The sequence below is a fragment of the Gracilinanus agilis genome, chromosome X, assembly GCF_016433145.1.
Source record: "Gracilinanus agilis isolate LMUSP501 chromosome X, AgileGrace, whole genome shotgun sequence".
Classification (NCBI taxonomy): domain Eukaryota; kingdom Metazoa; phylum Chordata; class Mammalia; order Didelphimorphia; family Didelphidae; genus Gracilinanus; species Gracilinanus agilis.
Genome location: NC_058136.1, coordinates 5,615,136 through 5,641,686, shown reverse-complemented (window position 1 = coordinate 5,641,686; position 26,551 = coordinate 5,615,136). Strand labels below are relative to the sequence as shown.

Here is a 26,551-nt window from a genome sequence, read left to right as displayed (position 1 = left end):
TGATTTTGAACTGTCTTGCTTGTCTCCCCACCTTGACTGTGAGATCCTCCTTCTGGGCTGGGCATACTGGGTATGTTCTGAGAGAGTGAGTGATTAAAAACAAGACCAGAAAGTCATTGGTACCCCCCCCCACCTGCTGGGCTAGAATCTTCTCTGTTTTTGTAGTAGTTTCACTGTACCAGGGATGACAGCTGGGTAAAGAGACAGGAAGATATAGTTGGAGGTGATAAAACAGCTCCGGAAACCCCGGGGCTGGGGCTGGCCCAGTTTGGGATGCTGCTGTGTGGAGAGGTCCTTCTGAGAAAGCAGAAGTGAGGGCCTGGCAGTGGGATATGGCACATCTATCTTACTTTGTTTCTTTGAATAGAAACAACAAGTGTTTGGGTATGAAGGACGAGAACTGTCAGGAGAGCTGAGGACCCTGCTGGGAAGCAGCACTCACTGCTAATATCCAGAGCAGGCTCGGTAGGGGAAGTTTCCCAGGAGCCCCTGCCCCCACCTGCAAGAAGGCAGGCTGTCTGACCTCTCCTACATGGAGCCTCTGCCTGGGCCTGGAGCTCCTACCTGCCAAGTAGTCCTGGACAGCACCACCTAATGGGAGCATGTGAGGAGAGATGAGGTTTCTGAGAGGAAGGAAGCAGCCCACAGGAACTCTGGGAAATATGATGCTGGCATCTCTCCACAGGGGGATTGAGTTGGGGGAGGCGATGCCAGCCATACCAACAGTGACCATGGGCTTCAGCCCACAAGAGGAAAGGAGCTTTTTAAGAAGTCAGGAAGGAACATGGCGGCCTGTGCAGAGATCCACCTTTCTCCTCTCCCCTGTCCTGCCCTGCCCTGCCTTCCCTTTGTAGCAGTGAATATGTCTTTCTGTCTTTCCCAGGGACACAAATCCCATTGAGCTGGCAGCCTCAGGCTTCCTGCTGTCCATAGCTTCCCAGGTGGCAGCTCCAGCCTTGTTCATTACCTGGCCCTGCTCAGGAAACTGCTCTGTTCCACAGTCTCAGTGTCTCCTCTTGTCTGGTACTGGGAGTGGACCCTTTCCTTTCAGACCCTGCCCCATCCCTGCCCTGGCCTTTTGTGAATATGGCTGTGCAGACATATTGTCTATCTTGATGAATGTGTACACACACACACACACACACACACACACACACACACACACACAGGCACCCATACAAGCATACGCACGCGTGAGCATATACACACTTAGTCACCCAATCCACAAACATTATGGAGCAGTTGCTGTGTTCCAGGTCCTGGGCTGGGCACTTGTTTTCATAGAGAAGCTCACATCCTTTAAAAAAAATTAACTTTTACTGGCATTCATTATTATCTCCCCCTTCCACTGCCCTCCCTCTTTCTCAGAAGATTACCAGTTGTGGGACTTGAGACAAGTTGCTTAACCACTGTTTATCCCAGTTTTTTCAACTGTGAAATGGGTATGACAATAGTCCCCGCCTCACAGGGGACTATTATTGTGAGAAGCAAATGAGATAATATTTACAAAGCACTTACTTAGTGTGATGCATGACACATAGTAGATGCTGTATAAATGCTTCTTCCCTTTCCTTCGCCTTCCTCCCAACTTCTCAAATGAACCCCTTATAACAAATTGATGTACCCCAGCAAAACAAATTCCCTTATTGTCCATATCTTGTGGTGCAGGTCTGAAGCCTCTCTGGCAAGGTGGGCACATGTCTCCCTTAGTCCTCTGGACTCGTGCCTCATCATTTCATTAATCAGAGTTCATTCGAAAGTCCCCCCAGAATGCCTGGCTTTGTGATGTTGTTTTCATTGTGGAAATTGCTCCCCTAGTCCTATTCACTTTGCTTGGCATCTGTTCAAGGTCAACCTAATTTCCTCTGAAACTGTCCCTTTCGTCATTCCTCCTGGCACAATAACACTACATTCCGTTTGGATACCATGATTTGTTAAGCCATTCCCCAGTAGGTGGGCATCCCCTCAGGCTCTGGTTTGGGACTTCCAGGACATAGTGCATCTTTTTGGGCCTTTTTTTCTTTTGAGGGGATCTCTTTGGGGTATAGGCTCCATAGCAGTATCCAAGGGTATGGCCACTTTTGTCACTTTGGGGGGCACAGTTCTAAAGTGTGTTCCAGCCCAATTCACAGCTCTGTTTGCCCTCATCCCCTCTCCTGTGTGCCACCCTAATGAGTGGATCCTCATGCACACACCCACATGTGCACAAAGCCAGCCCAGGTGGATACCTGCCTCAGCCTGCGGGAGGCCAGGGGAGTGTGTTTTCCAGGAGTGTGGCTGACTCCAAGTGGAGAGCCCAGAACCCACTGGACCACAGAAGGGCACCATGTGTCTTTGCCATCATCCCTGGGTCATCTTTGGGAGGGTCAAGGGAGAAGGTGACCTCATTAACTAGAAAAGTGGTCTCTCAGGGAAGCTGCTGCCTTCTCACCTGGAACTGCTGGGAAGGTTTTTCCTGAATAGGAGAAGAGGAAACTTTCTGCTGTGACAACTAAGCTGTTTTGGGATGGGGGCAGCAGAGGGAAGAGATGACACACGACTTGGGTGGGTGTTACTTCCTAGGGTGGAGAATGTTTGAATGGAGAAGTGAAACCTTGATCTCCTTCTGCAAAGTAGCATCATTTGGATTCTCTCCTCTCTCTCTTCCCTCTCCCTTCCTCCCCCTCCTCCCCCCGCTCAAATTAGGATGAAAATTGCCGGACAATCCCTCTCACTGGACATGTGGGCTTTGATAGCCTGCCCGACCAGCTGGTGAATAAATCTGTCAGCCAGGGTTTCTGTTTCAACATCCTGTGTGTGGGTGAGTATTTCCATATCAGGAAATTCGATTACGGAATGGGGATTGTTCATGGAGGCCTGGCGCTTTGTAGGTAATTAGGTTAAATGAGGTGTTGCCCAGATCCCTTTCCACTGGCCTTATTATGATGATTTTGGTAGGGCCCTCGGTCCATTCTCACCTTGGCCACGCTTCACTGTTTCCCGGGCCAAGGAAGAAGGAGAATATGAGACTGTACCATGTGGGACAGCGCCACATGAGACCCCATGGAAATTCTGCATGGAGCTGGCAGGCTCAGCGCTCTGCTGTCAAGTTTATTTTTACCAAAGCTCTCCTTAACAGCAAGCAGGAGCCAGCACAGGATTGGGAGGGAGTTAATTGACCTAAGCCTCTTACCTCAACACTAAGGAACCTTGCTCATCTACAGGCTGGGGGCAGTGGGTTGAGTCTTATTGGCTGGACCCCTCTTGCCCAGTTCAGGGGCTCCGATGCACTCAGACCCTACTATGCCCATGGCGGGGTCAGCAGTGGGGGGTGGAGGGGATGGCTGTTTTCCGAGCTGAGGCCTGTTTCAGCATCTTCTGCAGAATGGGCTAACCTCAGGCAGCTTGTTGTTATGGCCTGCTTGTTCTGCCTCTGAAAGCTCAGTGAATCAATAAGTGTTTCTTAAGTCCCTGTTCTGTGCCAGGCACGGAGCCCAAAGTCAGCAGCCTCTGGCCTCAGGGAGCTTCTGTTCTAACAGAGGAGAAAATGCACACACACACACACACACACATACACACACACTCTACATATATTCTCTCTCTCTCTCTTTAGATAGATGGATAGACAGATATGGACAGACAGAGAAAGATGGAGAGATAGACAGATAGACTGGCAGACAGAAAGATAGATCCATCTCATAGAGCAGTGATGGGCAAACTACAGCCTGGCCAGATGCGGCCCCCTGAAATGTTCTATCTGGCCTAATATGACGAATACAACGAGTAGGATCCAATACAATGAAACTTCGAAAGAGTTGCCTTAGAAACAGACTGACAGAGGAGCATTTCCTTTCCTTTGACCCCCTCTTTCAAAAATTTGCCCAGAATAGTCATAGATAGCTAGATGGATGGATAGATATATAGTGTCAGAATCAAGTCTGGAAGCCAGGGATCCTGACACTTAGGTCAGTACCTCTACCCATGCTACCATGCTACCTTGAAGGCTTTGTACAAATCCCAGGTAAATGTGATTTTGTGACATTCACCCCAACATTGGAGCCTGTCCAGATCTTTGGAGATTCCTCAATCTGTCAGCCTGTAGTGTTAAGAGAGAAAAAGGGAAGTGGAGAGTATGAGAGAGTCAGAGAAAAGAACACAGACACTGACAGAGACAGAGACAGAGAATGGGCACTAATAAATTAAATTCAAGGTCATGGTAGGACTTTCCCTCAACCCATCTTTCTTCCTAAGTCTCAAAGGCTCAAAGATTCCAGTGTAGGCTTTTCTTGCCAGGTGTCTGGGCTATGGCAGGGGCCTTCCAAGGGGTCTTCCTGTTTCCATCCCATCCATCACAATGAGGTCAGATTCAGAGGATTGTAGATTTAGAACTGGAAGAGACATTTGAGACTTTGGTGCTCAGTGCTCTCATTTTACAAATGAGGAATTTGAGATTCAGAGAGGTTATGTGACTGACCTAAGGGCATACTACTAATTGGAGCCAGAGGCATGATTGGAACCCAGGTCTTCCTGATTCTAATTATGACACTTTCTCCATTATACCACATTGTTTCTCTCCCTTATTCTTCAGCCTGCTCATGTTCCTCTTCTGTTCAAAATCCATTGCTTACCAAATCCATACTTGGCATTCAAGTATCTCTATCATTTAGCATCAACCTTCCTTCCAAATATTATCTTTATCCATTAGAGGCAGCTGAGTGATACAATGGATGGAATGCTGGGCATTGGATTTAGGAGCACCTGAATTGTTCAAATGTGACCTCAGACACTTATTAGCTTTGTGATTCTGGCCAAGCCATTTTGTGTCCAACCTCAGTTTCCTCACCTGTAAAATGGGCATAATAGTAGCACCTATTTTGAAGTGTAGTTGTGAAGACCAAACAAGGCCATGCTTACAAAATGCGTAGCACAGTGCCTGATACATAGTTAGGTACTCAATAAATGTTTCTTCTCCCCTCCATGAGCCAAACTGCCTTACTGGTATTCCATCCCCTGTGGTGATGCCTGGCATCACCAGGCGCTACTGTGCCTTTGCTGTTTCCGTGCCTGGCAGCCTGCCTATCTCTGTTGTCTTGGGCCCCTGCTCATATGCCACCTACTCCATGAATTCTTCCCTGGCTCCCCACACACTTATTTTGCTCACACTTAAACAATTCCCTCTGATCCTTCTGTATCCCAATCATCTGTTGCCAGACTGACAGAGTATGCCAATGGGAGCTCCCCTTCTTAGGCTTATTATCACCCCTCCACTGAAGGCCTGCTGGGACTCCTCATGGCTGCTAGCTCCTCGACTGTTCCAAAAGCCCTGGCACTGAGGGGACAACCAGCAGTATGTTGGCTCCTGTTGTCCAGGAACAACCTGGCTAGACTTAGAGCCTCAGCATGAGGTTGTCCGTAAAGGGATGAATGTTTGGGGCCACAGAGAATGTATGGTTGTGATTTATTGTAGTGGGAAGAGCTCTGGCCTCAGAGTTACTAGCTGGGAGTTTTTCAGGAAGGCAGCTTCTTAGCCTCCCCAAGCCTCAGTTTCCTTCTTTGTAAAATGAGAGGGTTGGACCAGATGGCCCCTTCCAGCTCTAGATCTATGATCCTAATGTGCGTGTGACTTTGGCCAGTCCTTTCCCCTCCCTACCCCTCAGTTTCCCCTCTGTAAAATGAGGAAGTTGGCCTCTTGACAGAGGATCCTACCATCCCTTTTATATTTCCCTGGGAGCTGAGTGGAGGCCTGTGTACAAAGTACAGTAATTGCTTCCCAAATTATGTAAATCATTTCACCTGATTATTTCTTCTTGTGGGCATACAAGCACATTATACCAATTACCACTGCTCACATCACTGGTTAACAGATCACTAGTGCTGCTCAGCTCTGTTTGGAGAGATCTCAAAGGAACCCCTTCTTCTTCCTCAGCCTCAGTTTCCTCCTTTGGCCCCGAGGTCCCTGCCCCCTTTGCTTGTGCTCTGGTTCTGTGGATTCAGCTGGATGACCCTATTACAGCCAATGCATTGGGGAAAACTGAGCTTGAAGACCCAGCAGGTGACCTGCTTTTTGAAGCCGTACTCGACAGGCCAGAAGTCGAGTGAAATAGACCAGGAACCCTTAGGATGCTCCGGCTCATCAGATGAGGGAGGGACACACAGCCGAAGGGGTCACTTTGGGGAGGGGCAAGGTTGAGAGAGCTGCTTAACACCACAGGCTCTCCAAAGATCTTGGCTGGCTCAAATGGTGGGCTGAATGTCATATAAAAATCACATTTATCAGAAATTTGGGTAATGTTTCAGAGACAGGCACTGCGTTATCATGGGTAAAGATACTAGCCCAAGAGTCAGGAAGTCCTGGGTTCCATTTCTGCCTTTAAGCCTTCCTGGCCATGTGACCTTGGGCACTTGTTCCTTAACCTCTGGGCGACTCTTTAAGATGAGAAGTTGCAGAGCAGGTGCCCATTTGCATTAACAGAGAGAATTTCCTTACTGGGAGTTCCCTACATCAGTGAAACTACAGGTCTAGTCCTGCCCAAAATGATTTTTTTACTTGAGCCTCAAGAGTAAGATGGCAAAATGCAAGACTAGGCAGCAGTTTGAAAAAGATCTGAGGGTCATAGTGGATTATAAACTTGATAATCGGTCAAGACTATTTTGAGCTTAGGCTATGATAGGGAGTGTAGTATCTGGAATGGTGGTTGTCTTCCTTTCTTATTCCCTGGAGTAGCATGTTCTGGACACCACATTTTAGGAAAAGCATTGATAAGCTGAGAAATGGCCGGAGGAAAGTGACCTTGATGATCATGACCCATGAGGATCAATTAAAGGAACTGAGAGTGCTGGACTTGGGAAGAAGAAGCCTTACTGGGGATATTCGTAGCTGTCTTCAAGTATTTGATAGGTTGCCTCAGTTTACTAATCTGTAAAATGAACTGGAGAAGGAAATGGCCAAGCAAACCCCAAATAGGGACACATAGAGTCCGACCTGACTGAATTGGATGAACAATGATGACACATAAAAGAGAGATTAGATCATTTCTGTTTGGCCCAGAATAGAAAGGACAGCCTCAGAGATGATAGGGATTCCAAGGTCCCCCGAGTTCGAAGGAATTTGGGCATCCAGTCCAACCCTCTTCTCTCACAGATGAGGATCCCAATGTTCAGAAAGAGATGGAGTGACTTGCCCTGTAGGTGGTCGATTTCCCTTTCCTGGAGGTCTCCAAGCAGAGTCCAGGGTATCATCGAGGGCATTCTTGCTCAAGGCTGTCCCATTCACCTCAGAGCTTCTGGGATTCCATGGATGTCTTACCACAAGCTTAAATGTTTCTTCAGCCCTGAGGACCCTGGCAAAGTGGAGGGAGGGAGAGTTGAGAAGGGGGGAAAATGGAGAAGGGAGAGGAAGATGACAGGGAGAAGAACAGGAGGAGAGTGGAGGAGGCTTGGGTGCAACCCTTCAGAGTCTCCTGTTCAGAAGAGGCCCTTCACTGACTCTCAGGCTCTCTCATTCTGGGGAGCTTCTTTTCTGATGAAGAGAAACACAGTCTGCCCCCTTGGATAGAATCCCCATCCGCTGGGAAAGTCGGAGTTTCTGGACAGTAGTGAAGGTACATGCCGTCCAGGCCATGGAGAACCAAGCCGAAGTCTCCCAGAGATGTAGGAACTCTGTGTTTGGCTCCCGTACTTTGAACGGGACTCAGATTTATAGCATCCATATGTTGGGATGACTCTAATGTCAAAACTACAAGAAACGATGGAAGAAAGCAAGGCTGTTTAGCCTGGAGAAGAAAAGCCTTGGAAGAGGGGCCGCGAAAACTCTCTTCAAGGGTGACATGAAGGGCTGTAACATGGAAGAGAGTTTAGATTTATCAAAGGTTAGGACTTTTTTGTGTTCAGTCATCTTTTAGTTATGACTGACTCTTCATGACCCATTAGAGGTTTGCTTGGCAAAAAATACTGGAGTGATTTGCCATTTCCTTCCTCAGCTCACTTTCAGATTAAGGGTACTGAAGAAAACAGGGTTAAACGACTTGTCCAGGGTCACACAGCTAGTAAGTTTCTGAGGCTGGATTTGAACTCAGGTCTTCCTGACTCCAGGCTAAGTGCTGTATCCCTGTATCAATGTGAGTTATTATTAACAGCTTCTAGATTGGTAGGGATTTTTATCCCCATTTTTGGGGTGGAGAAATGGAGGCATACAGGGTTAAGAGACTTACCCAGCGTCACATAGTTAGTGTCTGGGGCCAGATTTGAACTCAGGCAGGAAGATGAGGCTTCCTGACTCCAGGCTCAGAACTCTATCACCTGCCCAGATTCAGAGCTAGAAGCCATCTAGTCCAACTTCTTTATTTGACAGAAAGAATAATGGAGGCTTAAGGAGGTGAAATTATTTCCCTGGGGTCACAAATCCATCAAAGGCAAGATTTGAACCCAGGCTCTAGTGGCTCCAAGTTCAGTACTCTGTCCTCTAGGTCATGTTGCCTCCCACTTAATTTCCTTGACCCTAAAGGGCAGACCCTAGGAGTAATGGTTGGTAGATACCAAAAGCCAGATTTAGGTCAGATATGTGACAGAGAAACAGAGACAGAGAGATGATTCTGGGCCAGTTCTGAGCCTCTGAGACCCCTTCATGCTCAGAAATGCTGTGAGTCTTCAGAAACACCCAAAGGCATATAAAATCAAGAGCTTTGGGTGAAGGAGGGCATGTCCCACAGAAACATGGTGCTTGCTTAGGAAAATTTAGCTGGTCCAGCCTCCCTCTATGGCTGTGGCTTTCTGGTGTGGGCGGAATAGGCAGTATACTTCACACAGGATAGAGGTAAAGCTGGCCCCCTCTGCTTTCTGCTTTTAGCCGGCAAGTCAGAAGGTACTAACAGGTCAGAAAAAAAGCTTGGTGAGGCCATGGTTTGGGTATAGGGAATGTGATCTGCTGCTTAGGGAGCCCAGGTCCCCGCTTACTGTCTGGGCTGACTTCCTCTTCTCTCATTTTGGGGGGTGACTCATTCCATCCACCTGGCCAAGTCTGCCACCTCTCAGATACGCTAGGCAGGTGTCCCTCCACAAACTTTCCAGGGGCCCAATACTTTCCCTGTGGAGTGGGGGAATTATCTAGTGGTAGTGGGGGTTTCTCTTAATGGATTTTGCAGACCCTGGATGGAAGCAGGATCTGCTTGGCACCGTTCCTATGTACCCTGTCTGCTAAGTACATTAGCTGCCTGACCTGGTGGGGCAGGAGGGAGCTAGGTGGAGGTGGAGGAGGAAAGACATGGGGCGTTGGAGCTCCAACTCCAGCTTCACAGAGGAAGGGAAGGCTGACCCCCTGCTCGTGGCTGCATGAAATGGGGGCGGGGATGAACCCGTTCAAGGACTCTCTCTTTTCTTTTCTTTTCTTTTCTTTTCTTTTCTTTTCTTTTCTTTTCTTTTCTTTTCTTCTCTTCTCTTCTCTTCTCTTCTCTTCTCTTCTCTTCTCTTCTCTTCTCTTCTCTTCTCTTCTCTTCTCTTCTCTTCCCTTCCCTTCCCTTCCCTTCCCTTCCCTTCCCTTCCCTTCTCCTGATTCTTCTTAATGTGAGGGCCTTCCCTCTCCTGATTATCTCCAATTGCTCTTGAACAGAGCTTATTTGTGGAGTTTTCCCCCTTCCCTTCCCTTCCCTTCCCTTCCCTTCCCTTCCCTTCCCTTCCCTTCCCTTCTCGCACACACCCCACAGAGGCACACACTCATCCATTCCTAGGACTGGCTGCCAGGCTCCTTTGTTCTTGTTCAGTTGTGTCCAACCCTTCATGGCTCGGGATTTTCTTGGCAAAGGTCCTGGAGTGGTTCGCCATTTCCTTCTCCAGCTCATCTGACAGATGAGGAAACTGAAGCAAACAGGATAAAGTGACTTGCCCAGGGTCACAGAGCTAGGAAGTGATTTTTGCTGGATTTGAATTCTGGAAGATGAGTCTTCCTGACTCCAGGCCTGGCACTGTATCCACCGCAGCGCCACCTAGCTGCCCCTTTTTTGTATTTGAAAAGGGCAGAAAATTCTCATGATATCTTCTTGCACAGCCAAAGTGTGACTTTAATGGTATCAGTGAGATATTTGTGATGGCTGATCGTCTCCTCGGCTCCAGAAGCTAATGGCAGTTCCCATGTGGTTCCCCGAAAGAAAAGGTCTGGAGTAGAGCAGGTGCCCCAGAGGGCCTGCACAGTCAGTCAGCTGGGATGAACATCCCCTGACTTATCAGGATGGGCAGACACTGGGATAGCTTAAGAGTGGAAAATCTGAGCTTCCAGCCTTGCCACTGGAGCCCACTGGCTGCAAGACCTTCGGGAGGAAGAGAAGGGAAAGTACATTTAAGGGCCTGCGGCATGCCAGGCATTGGTCTTATAAATATTCTCTCACAACAACCCTGTGAGCTAGGTACTATTATTAGCCCCATTCTACAGTAATGAAGGTTTCTGAGTGGAGACAGGGGACAGAGGCCAGTTCACTGTGTGTCGTATGCTGGAGGCTCCACGGGTTCCACCATACTCCCAGGGCACCCAGTCCAGAGTCCAGCGTACCTGGGAAGTCATTAACAAAACAAACACAAACACAAACATTTTAAAATGGTAGGTTTCTGCCATGGGGTTCCATGCTTATATATGGCTTCCTTGCCCTTCCCTCATTTCTTTTTGAGCCCGACAGCAGCACTCTCATCAATGGGTGATAAGCATTATTAAGCACCTACTGCATGCCACTGTGCTGAGTGCCAGCAATACAAAGGAAGGCGGAAGGCAGGCCAGAGTGGGAGAAGACAAGTAAACTGACTCCACAAATAAGCTCTGTTTAGGAGCAGTTGGAGATAATCAGGAGAGGGAAGGCCCTCACATTAAGGGGAATCAGGAAGCCAGGAGGTGGCTGTGGGGAGGATGGGATGGTGGAATACTATGCCCTTCAGAGCTGGTTGGGCTGGAATGGGAGCTGGTGGGAAAGAGATCATAAAGAGGCTGTGGCAGTAATGGAAGACCCTTGCTTGGGCCTTTTGTTTGTTCAGGAGAGACAGGTGTGGGCAAGTCCACCCTCATGGACACACTATTCAACACCAAGCTGGAAGGGGAGACAACCACCCACTACCTGCCAGGTGTCCAGCTCCGCTCCAATACCTATGACCTCCAGGAGAGTAACGTGGGGCTAAAGCTTACTGTGGTGAGCACTGTGGGCTTTGGAGACCAGATCAACAAAGAGGACAGGTGAGAGAGAGGACAGGCTGCACGGGACTGAACCTTGGAAGCTTTTTGCCTAGAGGGTGGGACGTGAACTAAATGGGGCTATCAGTCTCCCAGGTCACTATGATCTAACCATTTTCCCTCCAAGGGAGGCTCCTTTAGGACATCTTCCATTAAGCTCTGTCATCTCAGCTTGGAGTAGATTCTTTTCAGGCCTGCCCCAAGTCATATACATAGTCACAGCCTCTCTCCCTGCCCCTCCTCCAATAGAAGAGATTTTTGTTCTAGGGGTAAGGAGGTGGATCTTGTGCTCCAATCCACCCTCCCACCCTTACCCGCTGAGAATCTGCTGGAACAGAAAGCCCTTTCACTTTTCTTCCTGCCCCTTTCCTTTTGTGATCCTCCCAAGGGAATACCATAGGGAAGAAGGAGGGAAAGGCCCTATTTTGAGATGAGTTTCTGCAGGTAACATACCACCTACCTCCTTCCCCAAGCCTCCTTCTGCAAAGTGTAGCCTTTCTTTCTCCAGATACCATTCCTTCTCTCCAGGAATCATGCCTGTGAGCAAATGCCCAGAAATAGGAATGATCCTGGGCTTTGTAGCCCCCAATGAGAAGATTAGAATGATACTACTGGAAGATCTTTGGCCTGTTTGGGAGGAATGGAAACTAAGGTGGCATGGGGCAGCTGAGCTGATATGGGTTCGTATAGTGGAGTCTGGAAGACCCAAGCTCAAATCTCTCCTTAAACACTAGTTCTGTTTCTTTGGGTAAACCTGGTCTAAATTTTCTCCAACTATAAAGTGGGGATATTAAAAAAATAACCTTCCGTCTTAGAAACAGTAAGTATCAATTCCAAGACACAAGAGCAGTAAGGGCTAGGCAGTTGGTGTTAAGTGACCTGCCCAGGGTCATACAGCTAGGAAGTGTCTAAGGCCAGATTTGAACCCTGGACCTCCCATATCCAGGCCTGGGGCTCTATCCACTGTGCTACCCTAATGCCCCAGAAATGGGAATATTGATAACACCTACCTCACAGGACTGTCATAATGAGGTCACTTAGGATTTTGTCACAAAGGTTGGGGAAAGGCCAGGTGGGCCCTGTCCAAGGCCATGATCATCCACCTGGGTGCTGAGTTTTCTCCTCTTCCCTTTCAGCTACAAGCCCATTGTGGAGTTCATTGATGCCCAGTTTGAGGCCTACCTGCAGGAGGAGTTGAAGATCCGGAGGGTTCTTCACAATTATCATGACTCCCGTATTCACGTCTGCCTCTATTTCATTGCCCCCACGGGCCACTCCCTGAAGTCTCTAGACCTGGTGACCATGAAAAAGCTAGACAGTAAGGTACTGGGCACCTGACTAGCACTCCATGCCAGGAGGACTTGGCCTGTGATGCCTTTTCCCACTAGCCAGGCTGGCTTCCACATCCTTCTCAGGGCCCCTTGGGGAGAAGGGCCACATGTGCATAAAATGATGCTTGACTGGGCTCTTCAAGCAAGGCATCATACCTTCACCAGCATCTGTCACTGTTCCCAGGTTCCCTTTCTGCTCTTCCTTCCCCTATGAAAGCTCACTGTCAGGAAAGGCCCTGCTCATTCATTTCCACATCAGGAAGGATGCGAGTCAGGGAGGCCCCTTTCTTTGGGGAGTCTCCCCTCTAACACTGGAAGGACAAAAGGGTTTGCCTTAGGCACCAGAGTGTAGGTAGGGATGGTTTGGGAGGGGGGCATGCCCAGAAATCCCCAGGTTCGGTGGTGGGCTTTCTCTCTTGGCTTGCCAGCCACCCAAGTCTCCTTTGATGAAAGCCCCCCAATGACCAGGTGTTGGCTCTCATTTGAGCCCAGTCCCTTCTGTGCTGGAGTGAAAGAGGCAGGAGCCTGGCTCCTCTCCATGACACTTGGTGCCTGCCGCCTTCTAGCCCCTCTAGTTTTCATCTCCTCTCCTCGAGCTGTTAGCTGCTTTCCGTTATCCCAGCTGGGGTACCTACCGTCCTGATAGAACTCTTAGGTCTGACTTGGACTTCTTGCCTTAGTTGCTTAGGGCACTGCCAGGCTCCAGATTCCTGACTTCTCACCACTTTCCTTCCCACTCACAGGTCAATATTATCCCCATCATTGCCAAATCAGATGCTATTGCCAAGAGCGAACTAACCAAGTTCAAAATCAAAATCACAAGTGAGCTGGTGAGCAATGGAGTGCAGATTTATCAGTTCCCTACTGATGACGAGTCTGTGGCAGAGCTCAACGGGACCATGAACGTGAGTCAGAGCCCCAAGGTTCAACCTGAGGGGTTTAGGCCAACCTGTTTCAAGAGGGGAAACTGCAGCTGGGGCATCTGCCGTATTGCAATCTGAGGTTAGGGAGTGTGGCTAGCACAAGGCAGGCTAGGGGGTTAGGCCGAGTGTCCTGCTGGCCACAGGAGCTCCCGTGTGACCAGAACCTGGAAAAGTGAGCCTTCACAAGTGGCATGGCCTTGACCATTTGAGAGGCAGCTAAGTGGTGCCATTTAGGGCACCTAGGTAGCACACTGGATTAGAGTGTCAGAAAGATGCATCTCCCTAAATTCCAGTCTGGCCTCAGATACTAAGTAGCTGGGTCTCCTTGGGACTAAGGTGAATCAGACCAGGCTGGGGCCTTCCATTCATTCATCCACTTATTTATTTGTTTGTTTATTCATTCATTCATTCATTCGTTTGTTTATTTAATGCAGGTAGCATGTTTTTTTTTCAAAGTTCATTTAATTAATTAATTAATTAAGAATATTTTTCCCATGGTTGCATGATTCATGTTCTTTTCCTCCTCTCCTCCCACCCCCTCCCATAGCCAACAAGCAATTCCACTGGTTTTACATGTGTCACTGATTAAGTCCTATTTCCATATTATTGATATTTGTACTAGGGTGATCATTTAGAGTCTACATCCCCAATCATATCCCCATTGACCCATGTGATCAAGCAGTTGTTTTTCTTCTGCGTTTCTGCTCCCACAGTTCTTTCTCTGTGTGTGGATAGTGTTCTTTCTCATAGGTCCCTCAGAATTGTCCTGGATCCTTGCATTGCTGCTAGTAGAGAAGCCCATTACATTCAGTTGTGCCATAGATGGGTATCCATCTCTGCATAGAAGGTTCTCCTGGTTCTGCTTTCACTCTGCATCAATTCCTGGAGGTTGTTCCAGTTCACATGGAATTCCTCCAGTTCATTATTTCTTTTAGCACAATAGTATTCCATCACCAACAGATACCACAATTTGTTTAGCCATTCCCCAATCAAAGGGCATTCCCTCATTTTCCAATTTCTTGCCACCACAAAGAGCACGGCTATAAATATTTTTGTACAAGTCTTTTTCCTTATTATCTCTTTGGAGTATAAACCCAGCAGTGGTATAGCTGAATCAAAGGGCAGACATTCTTTTAAAGCCTTTTTTATTACTTTCCTTTGCCATCACATTAGCCATTCTGCTAGGTGTGAGGTGGTACCTCAGAATTGTTTTTATTTGCATTTCTCTACTTATAAGAGATTTAGAATACTTTTTCATGTGTTTTTAATTCTTTATCTGAAAATTGCCTATTCATGTCCTTTGCCCATTTGTTGATTGGGGAATGGCTTGATTTTTTTGTATAATTCATTTAGCTTCTTATAAATTTGAGTAATTAGACCTTTGTCAGAGGTTTTTGTTATAAATATTTTTCCCCAATTTGTTGCTTCCCTTCTAATTTTGGTTGCATTGGTTTTGTTTGTACAAACCCCTTTTAATTTAATGTAATCAAAATTATTCATTTTATATTTTGTAATATTCTCTATGTCTTGCTTGGTCTTAAAACCTTTCCTTTCCCATAGATCTGAGAGGTATACTATTCTATTCACCTAATTTACTTATAGTTTCCTTCTTTATATTCAAGTCTTTCACCCATTCTGAATTTATCTTGGTGTAAGGTGTGAGATGTTGATCTAAACCTAATCTCTCCCATACTGTTTTCAAGTTTTCCCGGCAGTTTTTGTCAAATGGTAGGTTTTTGTCCCAAAAGTTGGGCTCTTTGGGTTTATCATACACTGTCTTGCTGACGTTACTTATCCCAAGTCTATTCCACTGATCCTCCCTTCTGTCTCTTAGCCAGTACCATTTTGATGGCCACTGCTTTATAGTACAGTTTAAGATCTGGTACTGCTAGGCAGGCTGGGGCCTTTTTTTGTTTGTTTGTTTGTTTGTTTTTGTTTTTTTTTAAACCCTTAACTTCTGTGTATTGGCTTTATAGGTGGAAGAGTGGTAAGGGTGGGCAATGGGGGGGTCAAGTGACTTGTCCAGGGTCACACAGCTGGGAAGTGTCTGAGGCCAGATTTGAACCTAGGACCTCCCGTCTATAGGCCTGACTCTCAACCCACTGAGCTACCCAGCTGCCCCCAGGCTGGGGCCTTTTAAAGAGAAAGAAACCTAGGTTTGGGAGTGGAGGTAGCCAGGCACTGGAGATAACTGGATCTCACATCCTGTTGCCCAGAGATTGGGGCAGGTCAGACCAGGCTGACCCCTGAAAGGACCAGAAGGGCACCGGGTGAAGGGGATCTGGGATCCCAGGGGGTGGTTTCTACCTCATATAGCCAAGAACTGCTAGGCCTCATGCAGATAGCAGGAGGCTTTGAGTCAAAGGCAGTGGCTCCCCATTCCTGCTGTTAGTCCAACTCATCAAGACCCAGTGTGCAAGAGAGTAAGAAGTATTTAGGGAAGAATGTGGAGGGGGGAGTCCAGTCCTTTCCTTCCACCCTCTTTGTCACCTGTTATGTTTAACCCCAGCAGAGTAGTGATGTTGCTGGGGAAGCAAGCAGGACCCAAGACCCAGTGAAATGGTAAAGGTGGCAAGCAGTGGGCAAGGCAGGCAGCTGGCATGCTCTCACCTCCAATTTCTAAGGGTCCAGACCAGTTTTGGGAGGGGACAGAGAATGAAACCGAGGCTACACAGGACTGACTTGTGGCTGGGGAGCCATTTTTTCCTTTCTCTTATTTCCTCCTGCTCAAGGTGGTTTTGTTTTACTTTAGAGAAAGTAGGAATGAAGCCCCAAGTTTGCCAGATGCCTCCCTCCTTTCCAGAGGAATGAGTAATGTGCACGGCAAAGAGCCCACCAGTCAGTTCATTAGGCTCTGACACCGTCTCCAGTGTTGGGCCTTTGTGCAGCTAAATGGCTTCCAGAAGAGTTCTGTTTGGGGAAGGGCTTTCTCAGCCTCTCCTGAGAGGAATCAGTTTTCCTAATGACATCATGTGCTTGTTGATCCAAACTCAGGAAATACCTGGGAATAAAAGGCCTTTTTAGACAGTGGACCTGCTGTTCCTTTCGTCCCAGTGTTCATGGCAGGGTTGCAGGAGCAGCCAATAAATGAGTGTAGCAGAGGAGTGATTCTCTGTGAGTTTGGCCAGCCTAGCACATAGTAGACATTAATAAGTGAGTGGTGACTGAATGATTGCCATCCCTTACCAGTGATGGGCAAACTGTGGCCCGTGGGCCAGATGTGGCCCCCTGAAATGTTCTATCCGGCTGCGCGACATTATTCCTAATCTGATGAATACAGTGAGTAGGATACAATATGATGAAACTTCGAAAGAGTTGCCTTAGAAACAGACTGACAGAGGAGCATTTCCTTTCCTTTGGCCCCTCTTTAAAAAGTTTGCTCATCACTGCCTTAGGCCATTGGCATTACTGTGGCTTACCTGGGAGACTGTCTCCAGGGGTAATGTCTCCTTCTGTCCAGTCTGGCACGGAGTCAAGGGGAAGCACTGTCTGGTGGCTGGAGAATGGATTGTGATAGTGGAGGCATCCTCACCTCCCTCTTGATTGGAGGCCATGATCAGAAAGGATAGGGTGGTTCAGTGGATTGAGAACCATGCCCAGAGATGGGAAGTTCTGGGTTCAAATCTGGCCTCAGACGCTTCCTAGCTGTGTGACCCTGGACAAGTCACTTAACCCCCATTGCCTAGCCCTTACCACTCTTCTGCCTTAGAACCAATACACAGTAGTGATTCCAAGACAAGGTAAGGGTTAAAAAAAAGAAAGGATAAAAAGGCTTCATGGGGTACTGAAGGAGACCTGAGGGAAACAGAGTCAGTCTAGCACTGGTCTTTGGGACTCCTTCCAGGATGGAATGGCAGAGATTTCCCCGGCAGCCTCCAGGTGCACCTCTGGGGCACAGGAGTTCAGCTCAGGTCTAAAGCCCATTCCCAAGGCTTGCCAGGAAGCTTCCTGCCCCAGATTCTGTTCAGTTTATCTTCCCCTTGGCTCCCTGTGGGAGCTGAGAGCAAAGAGCCTACACGCCCAAGTTCATGGTGGGTCAGTGGCACAATTTCCAAAGACACCACCGCATTTCCTGGAAATGCCCAGTGACTAAGAAGAGAGAAGGATGGGGTGAGAACTTGGCAGTGGCTTTAGCAGAGAGCAGTTTGAATGGAGGAAGCTCCTAATGGACAGGGCTTATGGGAGCTAATGGCTGAATTGAGAGGAAGCCAAGGCCAGCCTAGGCAGTCTCTTGGAACAGGGGAAGGAGGGTCCCCAAAGCCTCCAGTGCACCAACCTGGGCAAACAGAGGGTCAGGAGCAAGGTTGGTGCATGGTGAGTTTAGTGGGCTCAGAAAGTACCTGGTTCGCTCACATGCACATCCCCCATAACAAGTGCTAGAGTTAGTTCTATCGTGTTGGCAGAGTTCTCAAGGGCCTAGTCTTGGGACTAGGGGTTGTTTAAGGGCTCCTAGGAGAGGGGGACTGAGGAGATAGGAAAGCAGTACTTAAGGCTTCTTAAGCAAGTGCCTGAGCCTTGAGGGAAGTTGGGGATTCTGAGTGGGAGATAAGGAGGCCATGCAGTTCAAGTATAGGGGAACAGTCTGGGCAAAGATACAGAGGCAGGAGATAAAATATGACCAAAGAACAGCAAGTAGACTGGCTTGACTGGGCCTCAAAGTGCATGAGGGGCATCATGGTAAATAGTCCCGGAAAGGTAGACCACAGCCATATTGTGTAAGGTTTTTAAGTCCAAATAGAGCAGTCTATCCATTTCTTTTGGTGGAGATCTAGTGAAATGAGAGGCAATCTCTAATCTTTGGAAGATCCTTTGACTCACTGATCCCTTTTTGTCTTGTTTTGACTTTTAATTAGTCTATGGATTTATCAAGGTTTTATTGCTGCCGTTCATAACCTTTTATCACTTAGCTACTGGGTAATGTAAGAGTCCTTGATCTTCTTTAGGGATCAGAGCTAGACCTGGGATTTTTTTCATACAGGGACCTCCCAGATGAGGAAACTCCCTCTACCAGGACAAGTTTTGCACCTTCTGTGCAATAATAGTCTAAGAAAGTAGCCTGGGGCCAGTGAGAGGTTGAGTGATTTTTCCAGAGCCACACAGTATGTATCAGAAATAGCACTTGAGGGGCAGCTGGGTAGCTCAGTGGATTGAGAGCCAGGCCTAGAGATGGGAGGTCTCTGGTTCAAATCTGGTCTCAGACACTTCCCAGCTGTGTGACCCTGGGCAAGTCACTTGACCCCTATTGCCTACCCTTACCACTCTTCCACCAAGGAACTAATATACAGAAGTTAAGGGTTTAAAAATATATTTTAAAAAATAGCACTTGAATTTGGGACTTCCTGGCTCTCTACCTATTATGCAATGTTGCCTCTCTTGACCTCATAAGTGTCTGTTAATTCCATATGTGTGTGTATGTTTATTTATTTTTTAAAGGAAAAAAGAGATTAAGTGACTGGAAGCATCTGAGGCTGGATTTGAACTCGTGTCTTCCTGATTCCAGGCCCAATACTTTATCTACTATGCCATCTAACTGCCTCTAACCCCCTATATATCTTGGCTATCAGACCTCTGTGCAAGATATTTTATTTTATTTTTTGCTTTAGTTAAATTTTATTTTTAGAAAAATTTTCCATGGTTACATGATTCATGTTCCTACTTTCCCCTTCACCCCTCCAAACCCCTGCACCCCCATATCTGATGCATATTTCCACTGGTTTTAATATACGTCATGTATCAAGACCTATTTCCATATTATTGATATTGGTGTGGTAGTTTAGTGTCAAATCCCCAATCATGTCCGCATCAACCCATGTGTTCAAGCAGTTGTTTTTCTTCTGTGTTTCCTCTCCTGCAGTTCTTCCTCTGAATGTGGGTAGCATCTTTTCCATAAATCCCTCAGAATTGTCCTGGGTCATTGCATTGCTGCTGGTACAGAAGTCCATTACATTCGATTTTACCACAGTATATCAGTCTCTGTGTACAATGTTCTTCTGGCTCTGCTCCTTTCACTCTGCATCAATTCCTAGAGGTCTTTCCAGTTCACATGGAATTCCTCCAGTTTATTATTCCTTTGAGCACAATAGTATTCCATCACCAGCATATATCACAATTTGTTCAGCCATTCCTCAATTGAAGGGCATTCCCTCATTTTCCAGTTTTTTGCCACCACAAAAAGCGCAGCTATAAATATTTTCATACAAGTCTGTTTATCTATGATCTCTTTGGGGTACAAACCCAACAATGGTATGGCTGGTTCAAAGGGCAGGCATTCTTTTATAGCCCTTTGAGCACAGTTCCAAATTGCCATCCAGAATGGTTGGATCAGTTCAAACTCCACCAGCAATGCATTAATGTCCCAATTTTGCCACATCTCCTCCAACATTCATTACTCTCCCCTGTTATCATTTTAGCCAATCTGCTAGGTGTGAGGTGGTACCTCAGAGTTGTTTTGATTTGCATTTCTCCAATTATTAGAGATTTAGAACACTTTCTCATGTGCTTTTTGATACTTTTGATTTCTTTATCTGAAAATTGCCTATTCATGTCTCTTGCCCATTTCTGATGCTGGCATTTTTTATGTAAGCATCTCTCTAGACCAGAGGGAAAGGGGGTCAGGGCCAGATTTCCTCTGCACTTCCTACCCTGCACAGTTGGCTGACTTTCAGCAGATGTCATTTAGTCAATAGGAGAATGGCTAGGCCCACTACATCTCCCTGGGGCTCTGTCTGGTGCTCCCCAGTGCTACTGCTTAAATCCTTGACAAGGGCATAATGGCCATTGGGGCAGGCAACAGATGGTCACCATAACCTCTGAGGGTGCTTCAATCCCCTCAGATCCTAAGACATGTCATGGAAAAAGAAAGCAATGCTGTGATTGACTGTTGGGACATCATGGGACAGGGGAGGAAAATGAAATTGTGAAAAACCAATAGGCTGGGAATTTGCAGGCTGGCTTCCCTTTGCCACTACCTGGCTCAGTGATTTGGGAATTTGCTTAATGCCTCTGCCTCAGTTTCCCCAACTATCAAATAGTATTTAACAAAGAATGTTGGCCTGGTCTGACTCACCAGCGTATGTCAGAATGGAATAAGATCTGAGATGTGAAAGCATTTGGAAGCGAGCAAACACCATAGGATGTATTATTAGAACAGCCTCTGAAGCCACTTGAAAGAGAGTGCTCTCTGGGAAGTCTTGTGACATTTCCAAAGCATCTTTGGTGGGGAGGGAGTTGCAGGCATGAAACAGTCACACTTTGGGAAGGAAGCTGGAATGACCCTGACATGGGCATTCACACAGCTGCTATGAATGAATAGAACCTGCTCCATGAATCCTCAAGTTCTGCCTTCTTTATCTTCCTGGGGTTTGGAGCACAAGGGAATAGTTCCCAATTTTCACTTATTCATCTTTGTCTCTCTTGCTGATGGGAGGCTGGGATGGTAGCTGTGTCCAAAAATGGCCCAGTCAGGCTATGCTGCAGCCCCTCAGGCCACTGTGCTATGCCATGGTGGGCCTGGAAGCCGTTGGCACTTCTCTTACTCCCCTAGATGGCCTGATTTAAGTATGCAGCCAGTGGTCCCTGAGCTGTGTGCTGAGTCTTTCATCTTGGCTTCCTCTTCTCCCCAAAGGTAAAACAGTCTGCTGTCTCTTCCTCCTTCCCACCCCGTTTACGCAGCTCCATGTCTCTGTCCATTGTCTGGGGGTACTGCCCAAGGAGAGACTACCCTGAGCTACAGGAGAGGTAGAGAAAGGGAGCTAGGTCCTGGGAGAAAAGTATCTTCAGTGAGGTCAAAGCATTCCTTAGGGGATTGGGGGAAGCTCCAGAGGTGAACTTGGGATGAATTCCTAGACTTTTCCCAGGCCAGTGGGTATTCATGTTGGCAGAGATTCACGCTGCCAAGATAGATGCCAGGTGTCATGTAGCCAAACAAAGCCCAGGGCTCAAAAGTCCTTGCTTAGCTTACTTCAGGTACAAGAAGTGGCTGGGGACAGAAAGTAGTAGGCTGGAAGGTGGGACAAAAAGCTCACCACCCTGAGTTTCTTTTAGAATTTTTTTTCAAAAATCTTTATTGATGCCTTTGGTTCAATTATCTCAATTTCCACATATAACCCTTTTCCCTCCCCCTTCCATATGGGCCCTCCCTCCTTCAAAACAAAGATTACAAGGGTGGGGGGACAGGTTAGTCAGATCAAGAAGGGCATCAGTCAAGTGCCAATGTATACAGTGTTCTTCATCCATAGTCCACCACCTCTACAAGTGATGTTCCAGAAGAAGGCCACTTCCCCTTGAAAATAAGGATTGTATTTCCTGTCTTCTCCAATTGTGGCTCCTTGAGGGCAGGTGCTATCTTTTTATTTTGACTCTAGTAATCCCAGTGCCTAGCACAGGGCCTTGGAAGTATTTCCTAAAAGCTCGTTGGTTTGGGTACATTTGAACAGTTCTCCATGGTGTTTGGTGTGGCTTGGTTTGCCCTTCCTATCTCTGTGTCCTCTGGATGTTCATCTGTTTGGTGGCCACTGTCTTTGTCAGCCTTCAACGGTAGAGCTATGCCCAGGAGTCAGTGATTTATTCTGGTGATGGGGATAAGGAAATCAGTGGCAGATGCCTTCCCTGTGTTCCATTCCAGGGCCACCTGCCATTTGCGGTTGTTGGCAGCACAGAAGAACTGAAGATTGGCAACAAGATGGTGAAGGCACGGCAGTACCCATGGGGCACTGTGCAGGGTGAGTGAGGGAGCCCATAGGGTAGTACCCATGGGGCACCACGCAGGGTGAGGAAGGGAGGCCACAGGCCAGTATTCATGTGGCATATTGTAGGGCAAGAGAGGAAGTCTATAGGGCAAGACCATGGGATACCATGCAGGGTGAGTGGGTGAGTGTGCAGGGCAGTGCTTATGAAGCACAGTGAAGTACCAGGGGAGTCTGGAGAGCAAGGGTTGAAATGAACAGGCCATCCTTCTCCATACCTTGTCACCAAGTCATAGCACTCCCATTCATCCTGGCTGCCCAATCCCCTGCTAGTTGGTGCCCCAGAGAGGCAGAAAAGGAGCAGCCAGAAGCTTCAGTTTTCTGGTGAAGTTAGGATTTCTTTCTCCCTTGAGAAATCTCCCTAAAATGCCTGAATCCATTTACTTCTCTGCCTCAGTAAGCAGAATCTAGCGAGCAGGACTGAAAATCTATTGCTTGAGCTCTGTGATGTCTGCTCTTACCTGGAGAGAGAGAGAAGATTCAGGAGACCAGGCTGAGTGGGGGTTGAGTCTAGAGCAGGGGTTCTTAAGCAGGAGCTTATAGATGGGTTTCAAGGGGACCATGGACTTGGATGGGGAAAGAGTCACATCTTTATTTTCACTAATCTCTACCTGAAAATCAGCCATTTCCTTCAGTCATGGGAAAACACGATTCTGAGGAATCCATGGGTTTCGCCAGACTCAGGCTGAAGGGGTCCATGACATGACAAAGGCTAAGAACCCCCCATTCCTATACCATTCCCTGGAAGTTGCTCATTCGGCCTCAGCTCCTGGCATTACCTTGTTTTCCTATGATCTGCTTTTTGAGCCTCAGAATGGGGTTGGCAAAAGGCCAGGATAGATGACAGTTAATGCTAGTTGGCTTTTGCTGAGTTGAAATACTATATTACAGATTTTGTGGCTTTGACTTTTCATTATAATTTTTCATATTAAAAAGTTGCAATTGTGAAGTCAACTCTTCTGGGCAAAATGTATTAAGGGTCTGAAGTGAGAAGACCCAAGCTTCAGTCTCTGATGCCTAACACCTTGGCACCAGCTTGACTTCTTTGATTTCCCCTTTGATGAAAAGGCCCTCTTAGAGGACTCTCCTAGTTCTTCTGGGCTCTGCTTTTACAAAGTGAATATCATCTACTGGAATACAGATGGGGCTTGTTCTCAGTCATTCAGGGTTCTCTGTGCATGTCGTAATTGAGATTCACTAACTAACACAAATTCCATTGATTTCCATCATGGGGCTCCTCCTTTTTCTGAACGGGGGCATACTAACTGCAGTTGAGAACGAGGCCCACTGTGACTTTGTGAAGCTTCGGGAGATGCTGATTCGTGTCAACATGGAGGACCTCCGGGAGCAGACCCATAGCCGACACTATGAGCTCTACCGTCGCTGCAAACTGGAAGAGATGGGCTTCCAGGACACAGACCCCGACAACAAACCTTTCAGGTACCTGCAGCTGGGGATGCAGAAGGCTTTGGGCCCATTCATGAAGCTTGCTGTGAGGGGGAAAGAGCTAAGACCAATGAGAGAATGAGGAGAGGAGAGAATTCTGGGAAGATCTGCATGCAGAGAACCTAGTCGCCTTGACTACCACTAGAGGGCGCCAGATTAGCTGTAGTGTACTCCACCTCAGCTTTTCAGAAGGCTGGCTTTATACGCTGAGGTTCTTAACCTTTTTGTGTATTATAGACCCCCTCTTTTTACAGAGGAGGAAACTGAGGCCGAGGGAGATGAAGGGAATCGTACAGTCACACCTAGGATCCTATGTCTACAGCTAGAAGAAGGGGTTTGCTGGGAAACGTTTAATAGTAGATTCTCTGGGGTGGGGGTGGAATCTGCACAGGATACATTTTTAAGTTTAATCTACATTATTAACATATTTCCATCGATTTCTTAAATCTGGAGCAATGGGATCAAACTCAAACAGAGGTGGGGCTCTCTTGTCTATACAGATGGATCCCTGTCCACCACTCCTACCATTCATATTGACCTAGTTTTAAAATGCAAGGTTATCCTTGCTTCAATGTGTTTTCATTTATTTTATTCAATATTTCCCAATTACATTTGAATCTGGTTCTGGCTGCACTGGAGGTGGGAGGAGGGCAGGGATGTTGGGGTCTAGGAGCAACCTATTTGACACTCTTGGTCTAAGCAATCAATAAACCCATAAACCAATGCCTGATTTGTAGCATTTGGCAATTTCTGAGGTGTAAATACTCACAGTGAGAGTTTAATATCTGTCTCTCAGAGCCAGTTTGAGGCCATCTGGAAGGAACCTCAGAGACCATCTGCCCCCCCCTTCATTATACAGAGGAGGAAACTGAGGCCCAAAGTTGAAAACTATCTTATAACAGCCTTTGATTTCTCACTGGGGAATAAAAAGGCTTTCCAGCATTATTGAGAAGGTCTAGGAAATATTTAGTGGGACTAGGAATACATAAGGCCTCCTAGCTCGAAGATAAAGATGACTTAGGTCCCTAATAGTGTGGATAGGTGGGGGTCAGAAGGGCCTGGGATCTTGATGCTTCCTCATCCCTAATGACACCCTAGAGTGTCCATGCTCAGCTGGGCTGTCTGGCTGCTGCAGCCACTGGGTATGACCCAGTGTTTCAGTCACCTATTGAACAGGAATAAGTCAGAACCTCTGAGGAGCCAGAAAAAAACAACGAGGGATTGAAGCCATTTGGAGGAATGGACAGATAAGCTGGTCTTGTCTCTAGTTTGCAGGAGACTTATGAAGCCAAGAGGAATGAGTTCCTGGGAGAGCTACAGAGAAAAGAGGAGGAAATGAGGCAGATGTTTGTTCAGAGAGTCAAAGAAAAAGAAGCAGAACTCAAAGAAGCTGAGAAAGAGGTAAGTTGAGGCCTAGCCTTGCTCATCTGAAGTAGAAAAGGAAAGGAAAAAGCCAGGGACTGATAAATTAATGAAATAGAGGACAGCAGCTGCTATCTAGCACACATACTTTTTTGCCTGGATGGACAAGAACATCAGCTCATTGGGCCCTCAGCCCTCAAGGCACAGGCAAGCCTGGCTATACCCTGAACCAGTCTTCTCTCAGTTTTGAAAGGTCATGGTCTTAATGTGATCTCACACAGGGACAGTCTTAGTCTTTTGTGTGCTCTGGGCCCCTTGAGTAGGCTAGTAAAGCCTTTGGATCCTTCTTAAAGTCTTGTTTTCAAGTGCATAAGATGAAAACCAATTATCTCAAAAGCTAGTTATCAAAACATTTTTATAAACCGGTTGATGGACCCTGGGCTGAGAACCTGAGGTCTAAATCCTTCTTCCTCTTTTGGTGAGACCAAGAACAAAGAAGCAGCTACTTTCTAGATGTTCTCTCCAATCCCCTTAAGCTTTTCATTCCATAGAATTTCAGTTTTGGTCTTTGTATCCCCAGCACATTGCCTTATTAGGAACTGGGGACATTCATCATGTAAATTGTTAATAGTTCCCAATTCTACTTTTGGAAGCTGGTCTTTCCTAGGGATAGTCACTGGACCTGGGATCACACTGGCATAGGACTCCCCTTGATGAGAAAACTCCTTTGACCAAATCAGAGTGGCACCCTCTCTGTAATTTCTAGTCTTAGAGACTCACCCTGGGCACTGACAGGTTAAGCAATTTTCCCAAGGTCACACAGAGGCAAGACTTGAACCCTGGTCTTCCTGTGGATCCAAGATCAGCTATCTATATTACAGGAGAGGTAGTGAACTTCCAGCTGGTGTCCACATCCTGGCCAGCAACACTCCTGAGCAGAGAGGGAAGGGGGCCACATTAGAATGTAACTGGGGAGCAGTGAGGTAGCATAGTGGATAGAGAAGCCAGGCCTAGAGATGGGAGGATCTGGGTTCAAAACTTACCTCAGATACTTCCTAGCTTTGTGACCTTGGGCAAGGCACTTATCTCCAATTGCCTGGCCCCTTGCTACTCTTCTGTCTTGGAATTGATACTAAGATAGGAGGTAAGATTTTTTTTAAGACTAAAATTGGGAATTATTTAACAAAATAAATAAAAATACACTCGAACATAGTGTTAAGATGTGGTTTTCTAAGCTGATATGCACTGGCGGGGACCATTGTGGTACCCCTTTCTATTTGCATTTGACCCAACTTCTCTGCTGCCTCTTGGCATTACAGATTTGTAGTGGTTCCCTAAATACAGTAGTTCCCCTCTATCCATGTTCAGTGCCTGAGCGCAGCAAGGTGCTGGGTCATCATGCCCTGGTTCTTGTGCTTTCATTTTCACTTTTTTCCCTTTCCCTTTCCCATTTTCGGTTGGGGGATGAGCAGAGGGGCAGGAGCCCAGAGAGAGAGCCTATCTCTCTCTCTCTCTCTCTCTCTCTCTCTCTCTCTCTCTCTCTCTCTCTCTCTCTCTCTCTCT

General features: G+C 47.1%; 1 protein-coding gene across 1 annotated transcript in view; it reads left to right on the top strand.

The window, feature by feature from the left end:
- The first annotated feature begins 2,775 nt into the window (after positions 1 to 2,775).
- SEPTIN6 (septin 6) overlaps positions 2,776 to 26,551 on the top strand; it is a 37,094-nt gene continuing 13,318 nt past the window's right edge. Inside the window, exons 1-7 of the mRNA XM_044682495.1 lie at positions 2,776 to 2,800; positions 10,990 to 11,185; positions 12,319 to 12,505; positions 13,257 to 13,418; positions 22,060 to 22,156; positions 23,452 to 23,620; positions 24,895 to 25,027. Coding sequence (XP_044538430.1) covers positions 11,019 to 11,185; positions 12,319 to 12,505; positions 13,257 to 13,418; positions 22,060 to 22,156; positions 23,452 to 23,620; positions 24,895 to 25,027 — 915 coding nt within the window. The 5' untranslated portion in view covers positions 2,776 to 2,800; positions 10,990 to 11,018. The remainder of the gene's footprint in view (positions 2,801 to 10,989; positions 11,186 to 12,318; positions 12,506 to 13,256; positions 13,419 to 22,059; positions 22,157 to 23,451; positions 23,621 to 24,894; positions 25,028 to 26,551) is intronic.